The sequence below is a fragment of the Solanum tuberosum genome, unplaced genomic scaffold, assembly GCF_000226075.1.
Source record: "Solanum tuberosum cultivar DM 1-3 516 R44 unplaced genomic scaffold, SolTub_3.0 scf00330, whole genome shotgun sequence".
Lineage (NCBI taxonomy): Eukaryota > Viridiplantae > Streptophyta > Magnoliopsida > Solanales > Solanaceae > Solanum > Solanum tuberosum.
The window spans coordinates 69,914-85,230 of NW_006239256.1; the positions used below are offsets into that span (position 1 = coordinate 69,914).

Here is a 15,317-nt window from a genome sequence, read left to right on the forward strand (position 1 = left end):
TATTTATTTGACTCTCTAATAAAAGACACTATGTAACTATTCATATAGATGATAAAAATAAACTAACCATTATAAAATTTCAAAAACAAATTAATGAAACTATAAAATGAAATTATGTAAACTAGGAGAAAATAATGTTATGTTTTGTACTTTTGACTTTTCTTTTAATAAAACAAATGGTAAACTACAATTGAATAACCACTGTACTCTTAAAATAAATTAATATAAAAATACTATAACATCAAAATACAAGAAAATTCTATTCTAATAAATTTTTAAGAAGAATGTTCTAACCGCGCGAAGCGCGGGCCCATTTACTAGTAATAGTAAAAGATTGGATCTTTCTTAATTTGCTGTAAAGGTTTTGAAATTTCTTCTTTTGGCTGTTTGGTCAATTACAGTAAGCTAATCTCATGCTGACTTGTTTTATCATCAAGATTTGTGTGCACATGTGGTGTTTTCAACTTTTGAGTTGGCAGATTTGCTGTCTGATCAATAGTAAACCTACTTTTACAAGTTGAGAAAAAAGTAAGAGAAAAAGCTAACCATTTTGATGTCATTTTGTCAAGTTTTTGAACCATATAGTAAAATTGACACATCCACTCCAGAAAAAGGACTTTGGCCTTTCGAAAACAATAACTATCCTTTAATTGGTCGTCACAAATTAAATCACAAAATTTGTGTACAAACTATGTTAGTCACACATAATTCAAAAAATGTATAAACTAATACACATAAAAAATTATAAAAGTTTTGACTTCATATCTAATGACACAAATAAACTCCATAAAAGTGTCGTACTTTAATAAAGGGAATAATAAGTATCATTCAATAAGTTGCCATCAATAGACTCATAAAATTTGAGTCAGTCACACATATTTTAGAAATTTATTAACTAATACACACAAAACACCAAGATGATCCTAATTCTTGTTTAGTAACACATACATTGAAATCTAAAAGGCGGCATACAGTTATAAAAAATAATGGATATCATTTAATAGGCCGTCAATAATAGTCAATAGATCGACCCTTAAAACTTGAGATTAATCTAAGTCGGTCACACATGCATATTTCAGAAAAGTAATGAACTAATACAAAATAATAAATAGATGATGCTAAATTCTTATTTCGTGACATATAAACTCTCATCAAAAGGTGGCGTGCACCTTACAAAATCAATGAGTATCATACAATATATAGATCGACACCAATGGACCCATAAAATTTGAGCTCAAATAAAGTTGAACACATATTCATTAAAAAATTATAAACTAATACAAACGAAAATTGAATAATTTTGAAATTATGTTTCTTCATACAAATAAACTCCAAAAAAGAGGCTTCCCCTTTTCAAAAACAATGATATCATTCAATAGGTAGTTACCAATGGACTTACAAAATTTGAGCTCAATCAGAGTATGTTACACATTCTAAAAAATTAATAGACTGATAAATAAGAAAATATGAGAGAAACCTAAATTATTGTTTCGTGACATATAATTCAAAAAAAAAGCCATAGGTTCCTTTCAATAATAATAAGTATTATTTAATAAATATCGTTATCAGTGGACCCACAAAATTTGAACTCAAACATAAATGGTCACACTTAATTCAAAAATTTATGAACTTATACACCCGACAAATTAAATAGAGATAAACCTAAATTATTGTTCCATGACACATAACTTTCAAAGAAAGCTGTCATTCGCTTTTTAAAAATAATAATGTGTTTCATTTAATAAAATATGAGTATCATTTAATAGGTATTTACCAATAAATCCACAAAATTTGAGATCAAACAAATTTATTACATATATTCCAAATATTCATAAACTAATACACATACTACATGAGTTGCTAATATATGTCTTCTTCCTCTTATACCAAATTCATACCCATAAAAAAAAAAGGGGAAATTTGGGATATCAATCATAGTGAGATTTTATGTAATTACAAAATATAATGATTATTAGCGCACATAATAAGTGTATTTGTACATATTAATAGTAAAATATATTATATTAAGCGTTCTTTAAGTGTATTATGATAAATATAATATCTTTGTAGTAAATACATTATATCTTATAATTGTATGTAACAATAATGAAATTCATTGTATTCATGTGCTTAAAAAATATATATCAACACGTATATACATCTTGCCTAACTATATTCACATGTATCTGCTATAGAACTCCAAACTCTCATTAAATTATGTAATTCTTTTAAACTATTGGACTTCAAATAAATATAATACCTAATTTTCCGTGTCACATATTTTTTCCTAAAAAGAGACATGTCCACTGTATATATGTAGAAAAAATGCATATGGAATATATCAAGGAAATGATTTCCAAAACTCATATAAAGGCTAGAAATTTAAAAAATGTATGTTTATATTATAGTACAAGGGATAAGTTAAAGTACCCCTAGATCTATAATCGAAATCTCAGAGACACACCTCAATTAAACTAAGATTGTGTTGCCTCCTGAACTCATTTTTTTGATAATGTTATATATATCTTTTGACTTACGTGACACACTTTGTGACTCCATGTAGTTGAGGCGTATGGAAGATGTCTAAATGTCACGTAAACCAAAAAAGTGTACAAAATTACAAAAACAAAAAGGCTTTAGAAGTGATAGACCTTAATTTAGTTATATTGTGTCTCTGAGATTTCGATCATAGTCTAGCTACTTCTCTATTATCCCTGTGTACAACAAACATGTCAATTTCTCACACTATAGACTTTGATTATTATTTTTTTGAAAACTAAATAATGATTGACTTGTTGAGTCAGCAGACTTCTCCTTATCTTTCCATCATTGGCCAGTTATATTTTGTATGATGAAAGACCAAAACAAGACCACATATTAAAATATTATTTTATATTATATATGAATAATATTTGATCTAATATTCTCTTATAAAAAAAAAATATACATGTGACCTGTCTCGTAGATTAGAAACAACAGACCAATAAAAGAGGAAAACTAAAGAAAAAGAAACAGCCAAACCAAAGAGGTGTTTCTTTTTCTATTTTTTCTTGTTCTATCCTAAACAATTATTCTTATTCTTTTGCTACCTCAAGTTAAATAACATGATTTACATAATATTTTCTAGTGTAAAGGGAAAAGTGAATGAGAATATTATTTTTTTTGGAAGAAAAACATTTTATTAGTTTTGCTAAAAATAGAGCTTTTTTCTGCCGCACATCAATGGGAATTTTGCTTTATAAAACATAAACTTTTTTCACTTATTTTCCAATGAACCAGCTTACTGTAAAAACACATATGGTAGGAAACAAATTCTCACTAAAATCTTGACAAAATTCCTAAATTTTATGCGTTAAAAAAACTAATACTATTTTTTCTTTTCACATTGATTCAATCAAAATATTTGTGAGAATAACCACTGAATATTTTGCAGTAAAAAATTTCAATGGGAAAATAGTGACTTTTTAGTAGTGTTTCTGTTTTGTTTGTCCGCTTTTGATTTGATACAAAAAGTAAAAAGAGTTTTGAATCTTATAATTTTAAATTGAAATATATAATATGTACCAAAGTGTTCTTTAATCTTTTAATCATAAACATGTCTTGTGAAAAGTTAAAATTAGCAAGTTACCAGAAAATGAAAGAGACATCCGAATCTTTTATTTTTACTTAGATGAAATTATTATTTTTTTCTAGAAGTTTTGACAACACATAGTAAAGTTCTTTTCATATAGTAACATGAGAGTTGATGTTATATAATTTCCCTTTTAATTGCTGTCTTTTATTTTCATATCAATTTGTGCAATGAATATATTGCTTTGAATTAATAATAATATGAATTTGACATTCTTTTGTTAGGAATTAGAGTTGAGAAAGAGGGATGGCACACTCCATTGAGATTACCTCAATAGATAATCAAATTCCACTACTTCTTCAAACTGAAAAAAAGAGGCCTCTCTCAACTTTACAAATTAGTTTTCGATTTGATTAAAATACATAAACAATTAATTGATATCATCTATACAAAACAAAATAAAAAATTGTACCTTAATTTTTTGGCTATCATGAATTTCAAGAGATTACTAAATTACCTTCTTCCACGTAATTTTAGGCCTACCTCATTGTCATAACATGTTCACTAACCATAGTTTTACACCTACAAATCGGTGCATTTCAAGAGTTTTTTATCTTTTTTTTTTCCTTTTGTCCAAATTTTGGGGCAATATATATCATAAGCCAAACGGAATATATAGAGGGGGACAAAAGACTTTGAAAGTTAAGAATTTTAAGCATATGAAGAAAAACTTTGTAAGGTAACTTGTTATGCAAAATTTTAACCATCACTCTTTTCCAATACAGATAGAAGAAAGGAGGAAAGTGGATCATATAATCGAGATAAGGAACAAATGGTCAAGATCCATTAGGGTCACAAACAAAGACATCTGTAAATCAAATCTTTGATGAAATGTTTGAGGATTTGAACAATTTGTCAATTAAATCGTGTACTATATTCAAAGTAAATGTGGGGCTACGTGAATCAAATCCAAATGCTTATACACCAAAAATGATCTCTATCGGTCCTTACCATAAGAAAAATCCTCAACTTCGTCCAATGGAAAAGTACAAGCTGGAGTTAGCTTCCTTGAAGTTGGATATTTTAATAGATTATTGGGCGAAGTCAACCTTGAGGATGACATAAGTTTATTTGATATAAAGTTCAACAATGGATTTATGGCAATCCCTTGTTTTCAAGTCGATGATGATACAGAAACCATGTTGCGAAATCTCATTGCTTATGAGCAACAATCGTGCGATGTAGAAACAAAATATTTCAGTGATTATGCAACTTTTATAGATTATCTTATCGACTCAGATAAAGATGTGAATTTGCTTAGCCAGAAAGGAATCATAGAGAGTTGGATGGGAGAGAACAAGGACATGGCTAGCCTCTTCAACAAAATTGGAAATGGGTGAGTGTTTATTCCAACTAAGGCTGGGCACCGGACCGGAATGGGACCATCGGACCGGAACGAACCGGTACCGGGATGAACCGGACCGGAACAACCAGGATGGAGGCTCAGTTCCGTCCTGTCCCACTATATACCAGGATAGAACCGGGACGGACTGGAATGGACCAGAACGGAACGGAATGGGATAAACGGGACAGCACATCTAGCTTTCACATGTGCTTTTAAATAAGTACGTATAGTTTTTATTTCAATTGTAGTGTTTCCTCACAACTTCATGTATGGAATTTGCATGTGTTGATGAGCTTATGAGTTTTTCATTAAATGTTTTTGTATTGAATTTTATAGTTGAATATTAATTAGTTTATTTCAAGATCTATATATAAAAAACAAATGAACCGATAAATTTAATATATTATCGGTTGCAACGCAGGCATCTCAAGATATACAACTATTACATAAGACTCTTTATAACTTATGAGTGTGATATCATTTATTCATTCTATGCTAAGTGTTTTTCCAATGGCGAAATTGAATTGATCAACTTCTGAATTACAACAACAATAACATACTCAGTGTGATTCTATTTATAGGGCCTGAGAAGGCTGGGTGTACGCAGACAATATCCTACTTTGTATGAGGTAGGGTGACTGTTTCCAATAAATATTCTGAATTGAAAAAGTTATTATCTTTTACAGAGAGATTCTCAGGCTTGGTTGTTCAATGGCAAGTTGTTGGCTTCTGGGGTGATTTTTGGGTTTCCAGTCCACACTCCAGTTGGGCCTGGGCATGAAGGAAGTGTTAAGAGTGTGTAAAAGTCTCATATTGGTTGGGAAATCGAATGTTGGTCTGTTTATATGGACTTGGACAATTCTCCCCTTAAAAGCTAGCTTTTAATGATGATTAGAAGTAGGTGATCTTTACAATTACATTCTATATAAAGGGAAAAAATATATTCCCCTATATAACTTACCATCCAAGACCATTTGGCTTCCAAAAACTTGTATATACTTCTTTGATAGCTTTTTCCTACTTTTTAGAAAAATAGAGCAGAGGGGTACCTTATAGTGCTTTATTGATCTCTCACTGTAGAAAGCCATCAGTATTATGCAAATAACATGTGAACAGTTTGTTTAAGGAGTATTTGGTTTCCAATCACAAAATATTAACCAAGGCGAAATTGTCATTCCCGAGAGCCTACACTCTAAACGTGGCCAACACTCAGGACCATTATGGATCCCAAGCGAACCCTTGATATGGCATACTACAGGGATGTTTTTTGTTCATATGTAATAGAACTATATATATTTCTATTGGAAGTAGCAGTGCATGTTCAATCTCTCTTTTCAAATAATTTATTTATGTCAAACTTCAAATTCCATTAACAACAAAAGAAGACAAAAAAATTTTGTTGTCAAGATTTGTGTTCACATGTGGTGTTTTCAACTTTTGAATTGGCTGATTTGCTTTGTGATGTAAACTACTTTTTAAAAGTTCGAGTAAAATTAAAGTAAGAGAAAACTTTCCATATAATAGTAGAATATATTGTATTCGCGCGAATAATAAATGTATTTGAGAATAATAATACTTTTTCTGTATTGACTTACTTTCCTTTTTAATCAGTCCAAAAAAGAATGACATATTTCTATATTAAATAACAATTTAACTATAAAATATCTATTTTACCCTTAATGAAATTATTTACAGCCACACAAATTTCTATCATTCATTTTGGACCACAAGTTTTAAAAGTCTTCTTTTCTTTGTTAATCTCCATGAGTCAAACTACCTTACATAAAATGGAACAAAGGAAGTAGTGAAATACATTATATTCACGTTCTCTTAAGTGTATTAACTATTAACACATACAACATCTCAATAACGGAATATATTATATCCCTTGTATAATAATAATAATGAAATACATAGTCTAGAAAATAATGAATTAGCGAAAAACAAAATTTTATAGATAAACAACAAAAATTTCATGTTAACCCCATTTAACGATAGATTATAAGAAAATGTAATTAGCTAGGATCTTTAATTTTAGCAATATATCCACACAAAAATAAGTATATGCACATATATTTGCTATAGAATTCTAAACTATCAAAATAATTGACTTGTTGAGTCAGCAGACTTCTCCTTATCTTTCCATCAGTGGACAACAATATTTTGTGTGTTGAAAGACCAAAACAAGACCACATATTAAATTATATTACATTATATTATATATGAATATTTGATCACATTTTCTCTTATAAATTTACAGGTGACCTGTCGTATAGAAACAACAAACCAAAAAAAGAAACAAATAAATAAAAAAGAAACAGCCAAAGCAAAGAGGTGTTTCTTTTTCTAAATATTCTTGTTCCATGCTAAACTATTACTCTTTATTCTTTGCTACACCTCAATTTGAATGCCATGATTTACATAATATTTTATAGTGTAAAGGGAAAAGTGAATAAAAATATGAAAAAACACAATTGTTTTTGTTTCTGTTGTTTCAAATTTAAATCACCTTTTGTTTTTTTTTTCCTTTATTTTTTTTTGTTTATAACAACTTACATGCTTCAGAGAGTCTCACAACATCTCTACCAAAGTAAGATTTTCCCACTCTGTTTTTAACGAACTAGCTCACTGGAAAAATAGATTCTCACTAAAACACTAACATGTGTGAAAATACTATTAGTTATTTTTTTCATTGATAGAATTAAAATATTTGTGAAAATAGTCACCGAACGTTTTTCAATAGAAAATTTCAATGGAAAAATACTTAATGTTTAGTAGTGTATGTTTCAAAGTTTTGTGTGATTTTTGACTTGATGTAGAGGTTAAGAAAGTAAAGAGCCTTTTGAATCTTATAGTCTTAAATTAAAAATGCGTAAAATATATCATAGTGCCCGTTAACTTTTTGATTGTAAACATATCATGTGAAAAATTAGAACTAAAGAATCACCAAAAAATGAAAGAAACGTTCTTCTTAAAATGAACTAAAAAAAAAGAGTAAAACAATCAAATAAAAAAGGAGAATATTATAAGTGTTTTCTAAGGCATAATACATAATTATGTTCTTTAGCTTGGCCTCATCTGAAATCTATGCTCTTCCATTTTGGATTTGGACATGTAGACACTTATAATGAGAGTTGATGTTGCATAATTTCCCTTTTATTGGCTTGTCTTTTCTTTTCAAATCAAATTCTGCAATGAATATATTTCTTTGGATTAATAATAATATGAATTGAAATTAAAAGGAAACAAAGTTTTTTTTTTTAGGAATTACATTTGAAGAAAGAGGAATGGAACACTCAACCAGTGAGATTACCCCAACTAATGACCAACTTTCACTACATTCTCAACTGAAAAAGATGAGGTCTCTCTCAACTATATAAATTTGTTTTTGATTTCATTAGTTCACTTTTCTTTAATTTTGACAATTAAATATATAATTTAATTTGGTGTACCCTATGATTTTCTATGTGGATGAATTTCAAGAGATTGTAAAATTTCTTAGGCTACTTCTCCTTTCATATGGATATTTAAAGAAATTTTGAAGATTCATAATTTATTTTTTCAATAGGCTAATTAATATGAACAAAGGGCGAAATAGTAAAGTTACTCAATCTATTAATGATTTCTTAATTATTATGTAAAATATAGAAAGTGCCCATCTAATATGAGATTGAGACGAAGATAGTAACTATCTAATTATCTATCAAAAATGGACAATAAAACTAGATATTGATATAAAGTGAAAAGGGAAGCTTTAATATTCGGTTGACCACTTAATTCTAAGTCGTCTTAGAGTTAATTATAATGTTATTTCCGTCCCATATTAGTCGTTGCATTTATAACTATGCATTGCATCCGTATATATCTCCTTATTTTTCGTAACGTAGTTCATTTTGGGGTGATATAAAGGACATTGTTACCATACGATAGGAAAATAATAATAATTTTATTAACTATATATGGTCATTTTCACAAGGACAACTAAGTTAATCTTATTTTAAGAATATAAAATATTAAAGGTTAAATGGGACAAAAATAATTAATTTAATCTTGATTTTGATAAAATAACAAGTTTGAGTACTTATTCTTGATAGTCATGACAACTTATATAAGTCGGTAGGAGTAACGATAGTTAAACAACTTGTAAATAGTGTTTACCAACAAATCATGTGAAACTTAATTTAATGAGAAAATTATTGAATTTGTAAAAGAGAAGGCAAGTTACATAAGTGTTAAATATTGACCATGTAGTGCATTGATTTTGATAAAATGACTAAAATGCTTTTTATCGTCCTTTTCATACTCATGTACTGTACAATTAATTTACCCAGAAGGAGACTTAAAAATAAAATAGTCTTGGAGCTTAATTAAATAATTTATTTTTACTTTGTTGTGATATTAATACACCTGCTCAACTACCCTACTTTGGTAATATTAATTTTACACCAAACTTTCTTTTTTCGTACTTAAAAGTAAAATATCGTAGAATATATCGTCATTCACTTGAGTCAGCGGATTTTTCAAAAAAAATTACTGTCGGCCAAGAGCATTTTTATATTGAAAGGCCACAAAATAAAGTGTTGAATTGAATAAATTTATGTATAAAATATATTTTATATACTAAATTTGGAAATAATAATAATATTAAATATTTTGTCTCGGATCTGGGGTGATGAAAATGACTACAAGTCAATAGGCAATTAATTTATTCATAAAGTCCCACCTCCTAAACCTATTAATATGCTACTAATCATATTGAAATTAAATTAGTTATAACATCTTGAATTACGAGGTATTCTATTAATTTGATAGTTATAAGCTACAGGATATTAGATATCTTTCTTTTGATATGATTTAAAATTCTTTTATTAGATACTTAATTTTAATTGACTCAGTTTTTAAAATGGGTCTCTATTATTATTATCGTCTTTTGTGTTCCCTTGATTCATCAGTTTTACATTGTAGAAGCATTTAGAGAGTTTTTATCAAAATTCTACCAAAATATACTTAGTATTGTGGTCTACCTTCTACTCGTGACTCTTACATAATAACAACACAACATATGAGTTTTGGGCGTATAGAGCGTACACAAACCCAGCTTGCCTCTATCTCAAAGTTGAGATAAAGAGGTTATTTTCGATAAATTTTTGGCTCAAGATAAAAATAATTTAGAAGAAAAAGGTTATGAAAATTAAGTACAAGAGGCAATAATAGATAGGAAGAAAATAACAAATAGTATAGCAGAACAGTACTACAGTAAAATAATTTTGTAATTGAACTATATGAAACCATATAGAAAGCGAAGAATAAGAAACTACAAGAATAGTCCTACAACTACTAGTAACGACAACAAGAAAATGCAGTCCTTACTAGTATATATGGCCGCACTCCTACCTACTAACTTTTTATCCTAATTTGTGTCCTCCACACCTTCTTACTATAACATTCTAACAAAAACTATATAAAAAAATTAACTAGACCATATCGAAATCAAAGAGAATTCGAACGTCTTATTTTAATGATTTAAAGCAAAATGATAAAAAAAATTGATATGATACAAATTTTATAAAATAATTGATCGAACCTAACATTAACACCCCCTACCCTACACCTATCTAGATAGTATCTTTAATTATCTGTATTTCTTCTCTCTATTTTTCTCTATATAATAGATACTTCACAGCAATGAAAAATCCAGGAGAAGCAAGAGTTGAGTAGAACAAAAGAAGAAACAGCCAAACCAAAGAGGTAATTTTGTTCACTTTCTCGGAGTCTGAAGCCTAAAGGGCAAAAAAAATTATCAAAAATTTCAAAAAGGCACATCAATTTTTTCTTTAACCTAAAGGGTAAAATCGCTCCTGACGTAGCGATTTTCTTTGACGCCGTTACTCTGAAATCATTGATCTACCAACGATTTTATCCAAAAACAAAATTTCCTTTTTTTTTTTAGGAAGATCGCTGCCCGTACAGCGTTTTTCCATTTTAAAAATAAAAATAAAAATCGCTGCTATGGCAGCGTTTTTATAAAAACATAAATAAATTAAAATTAAAATTTAACAAATTGAAATCGCTCCAAAGGTAGCGATTTTAGTTAAAAAAAAATTTAAATCGCTGACTTGGTAGCGAATTCAGTAAAAAATTTATTTATTTTTTAAATCGCTGCCAATTTCAGTCGTGCTTTTGTGAAGCGATTTTTAAAAAAAAAAAAACTTTTTTACTGAAATCGCTGCCTTGGCAGCGATTTAAAAATAAAATAAAATATATATATATATATTTTACTAAAATCGATACCTTTTGAGCAATTTCAGCTAATTTAAATTTTAAATTTTTTTTTTTTTATAAAAACGCTGCCATAGCAGTGATTATTTTTTTTAAAAAAAAATTCTTGCAAAAAACGCTGCACGGTCTTCTTAAAAAAAATTGGAAATTTTTTCTTGGACAAAATCGCTGGCAGGTCAGCGATTTCGGAGCGGCGTCAAAGAAAATCGCTAAGTCAGAAGCGATTTTACCCTTTTGATTAAAAAAAAATTGATTTGCCCTTTTGAAATTTTTAGCAATTTTTTTTACCCTTTGGACTTCGGACTCCACTTTCTCATTTATGCTAAACACTATCAATTAATTATATTATTGTGTACCTCAAATTGAAGAACATGATCGACTCAAATGAATAATTATTTTATTTATTAGATTCTTGGTCATTGTTATTTTATTTTTTTATTAATTGTCAATCCATATTTAATTTGATACTTACTTTATGAAGCCTTTAATTAATGAGGAAGAAGTAATTACACAATGTCCACCTTGTAGATTATACCTATTGATTACTTGAGTTGTGTTTAAAATGTTCCTTTTAATTATGTTTTTGACGATATAGTTTTTAAACATTTGATTCTCACGCATTTGACATAAAAATAATTGTTAGAAGAAATTCACTTGATATTCTTTTGTAGTTTTTTTGGTTCTTTTCTTCAAAAGTAGATTCAGAAGAAATTTTGTCGATTTTAAAGAGCTCATGTGTTTTCAATTAATTTAATAAGTGTATCCTTTCTGATCTTTTTATTTTTAAAGTTGGATTTCAGTATTTTATGATATTTATTGGGTTGTCTTTTTTTTCTTTGCGAATCAAATTCTGCAATGAATATACTGCTTTGGATTAATAGTATAATTATGAACTATGAGTATCAACAATAACAATTTTTCAAAAAAAACTATAAAACCTCTTACACGTTTTTTTTCAAAAAATTAATATAATATTTCTGATAATATGTAATTATGTATAAGTACTTTTAAAAAAAAATGAAAGCCCCAAACGGTGGCTTTAATGGCCTAGTTGTTAAGACGACCCGTTAATTTAAGTATATATGATTCTATTTCTTTTATGTAGATTATCAATTAGTACACCTATTCCTTGTTGACTTTTTATATTTAACACTTTTGGACTCCAGTTGTCATTCGATATAACAAATTTTTTTATATTTTTTTTTAAACTTTTGGGTTTTTGTACTATAAATCTGCAGTCCTCTTATATTTTAGAGGACAAGCAAGAGCAATTAGGCAAAAATTCAAAAGGGTAAGTTTTCTACATTCTATGATTTGCTCAAGAATTCAATTACATTCTTTGTAGTCTCAATTTCAGGTCATTCAATTAATAATTATTATCGTATAAAAAACTATCGAAAAATAAGAAATCACTTTGTAAGATAATAACTATTAGTTGAGGGATCATCTATGAAATTAACCCTCTGAATGAATAATATGTCTAGCTTGTATTAATATACTCCATCTGATAATTAATTATTATTTTTTGCAGAATGAGACTCGTAATTATTGAGTTGATCATTTGTTGAAAATAATTCAAAGTTAAAATAGAAAATTATATTTATTTAGAAATTGATATTTGAATTTATGTTTAAATAAATTTTATAGTCCGAATATATAAGAAAAAAATTTCTTGCTTTGAGTTAAATAGGAGTGCTAACTATTTTCAAATGGTGGGAAGTTGCTAGAAGCAAGAGCATTCGAAGATTTATGAGTTTATAAATAAAATATTTTTTCTTTTATCATTGTTCAAACTTCAAATGTTCACTTTTACTATAAAAATTATATAGTAAAATCATCTTACTTTGTTTTTTTCTTTTTTTTGGTTACAAGAAAGTCATTTTTTAATATATTACATTTCAAGATTTTTTTTCAGGATGTGTCTTGTAGAAATTGGAGCTGAAGAAAGAGGAAAGGCACACTCCAATGAGATTACCTCAATAGATGATCAAATTTCACTGTTACCTCAAATTGAAAATGCTGAGGTCTTTCTCTCAACTATATTACAAATTAGTTTTTGAATTTGTTAACCCATTTTTCTTTTAGCAATTAAATATTTAAAAAATTGCAAGAGATCGAATTTTTTTTTAGAGTGATTCTCTTCATGTAATTTTAGGTCCATCTCATGGTCCTAACACATTCACTAACCATGATTTTTACATTATTTTTTATTTGAATCGGCTCTGAAGGGTAAAGAAAATTGGTGAGATAATTTTTTTAAGTTATGTGGCATTTTTAAATTAAAAAATCAATTTTAGATTATTTTTTTTTTAATTCATCCTATTAAAAAGGATAAATATGCATCATTTATTAAATAGAGAAGGTAACAAGAGATGTATTCAATCTAGATAATAGCAGAGTCGAGGAATATATTTGCTCATTTCCCCTAACGAAATAAAAAGGAATATGTAATTTCTTGTTTATTGCATAGTGCTTCTAGTAAATATTTTTAAATTTCTTACTCTTTTACGTTACAGATAGAAGAAAAGAGGAAAGTGGATCATTTAAGCAGTAGCATAAATGAAATAATGGATGAAATGTTTGAGGATTTAGACAAATCATCTATTAAATCGCGTTCCATATTCAAAGTAAATGTGCGGCTACGTGAATCAAATTCAGATGCTTATACACCAAAGATGGTATCTATTGGTCCTTACCATAAAAAAAATCCTCAACTTGATCCAATGGAAATGTACAAATTATTGTACCTGCGACGATTTCTTCAACGGAAGAAGCTTGATGTGAAAAGCTGCATCAGTGAATTGCAGAAACTGAAGGAGGAAGCACTTAAGTGTTACGACGTCATAGAAGAACTTGGTAATGACAGTCAATTTTGCCAAATGTTGTTGCTTGATGGTTGTTTTGTGGTTGAGTTTATTCGAGAGCGTTGTGAAATGTGTCCAAAAGGAGAAGACAAAATTATCAATATTAATGATAATTACATATTTCGAGACTTGATGTTACTAGAAAACCAACTTCCTTTCTTTGTTCTCAACCAACTTCATGACATGACAAAGCAAGATGATGAATTACCATTGGCAATACTGGTGAATAAGGTGTTTACCTTTTTTGTTAACTGGCCAAAAATGACCTTTGAATCCTTTGGAAAGATAGAATGTAATGCAGAAAATATCAAACATTTACTTCATGTAGTACACATATTTTCATGTCATGGCCAGAATCCCATGAAAAAGTCAAATGATAACAAAAAGAGGCATATGATCATGCCAAATGCAACAGAGCTTTCCGAAGCTGGAGTTAGCTTTGCAAAGATCGGAAATATCAATAGAAACAAAGACAATATTAGCGATATGACAAGTTTATTTGATATAAAGTTCGAAAATGGATTGATGACAATCCCTTGTTTTCAAGTCGAAGATAATACGGAAACCCTCTTGCGAAATCTCATTGCTTATGAGCAACAATCGTCTGATGTACAACCTAAATATTTTAGTGATTATGCAACTTTTATGGATTATCTTATCGACTCAGACAAAGATGTGAATTTGCTTCGCCGGAAAGGAAGCATAGAGAACTGGATGGGAGAGGACAAAGAAGTAGCTAGCATCTTCAACAAAATCGGAAATGGAGTCGGTGTTGATCCCAACAACTTCTATTACAATGAAGAATGCTTAAAAGCAATTCAGCATTGTGAAAAACCATGGAACAGAATGAAGGCAAATTTGAAGCACAATTATTTTAATAGCCCTTGGGCAGCAGCTTCAACTGTGGCAGCTATCATACTCCTTATACTCACAACTATACAGACTATTTTAGCTATCACAAGTGCCGTTAAGTAGTAATTGTCTCAATTGTAGTGTTGATGAGCTTATGAGTTATCAGTTTGTATAATGAGTTTTTCATGTCCCCTCTATGTATTGGGTTTTATAGATGAAGGTTAATTTAATTTATTTTAAGTATCTATATTTGTCGTCTCTGGTACCAGTAACATGTATCAGAATTCAGATAACTCTATCCACTACTCAAGCGATTACACTAAGATCTAAGAAAACAATCCCCTGC

General features: G+C 28.7%; 1 protein-coding gene across 1 annotated transcript; it reads left to right on the forward strand.

Moving 5' to 3' along the window:
* The first annotated feature begins 7,168 nt into the window (after positions 1–7,168).
* Positions 7,169–15,133, forward strand: LOC102595278 (putative UPF0481 protein At3g02645). Its single transcript, XM_015315016.1, has 5 exons — positions 7,169–7,310; positions 8,241–8,337; positions 10,675–10,724; positions 13,171–13,279; positions 13,772–15,133. Exons 4-5 carry the CDS (start codon positions 13,172–13,174, stop codon positions 15,092–15,094), a joined length of 1,431 nt encoding a protein of 476 aa, XP_015170502.1. The 5' UTR covers positions 7,169–7,310; positions 8,241–8,337; positions 10,675–10,724; position 13,171; the 3' UTR covers positions 15,095–15,133.
* Positions 15,134–15,317: the final 184 nt, after the last annotated feature.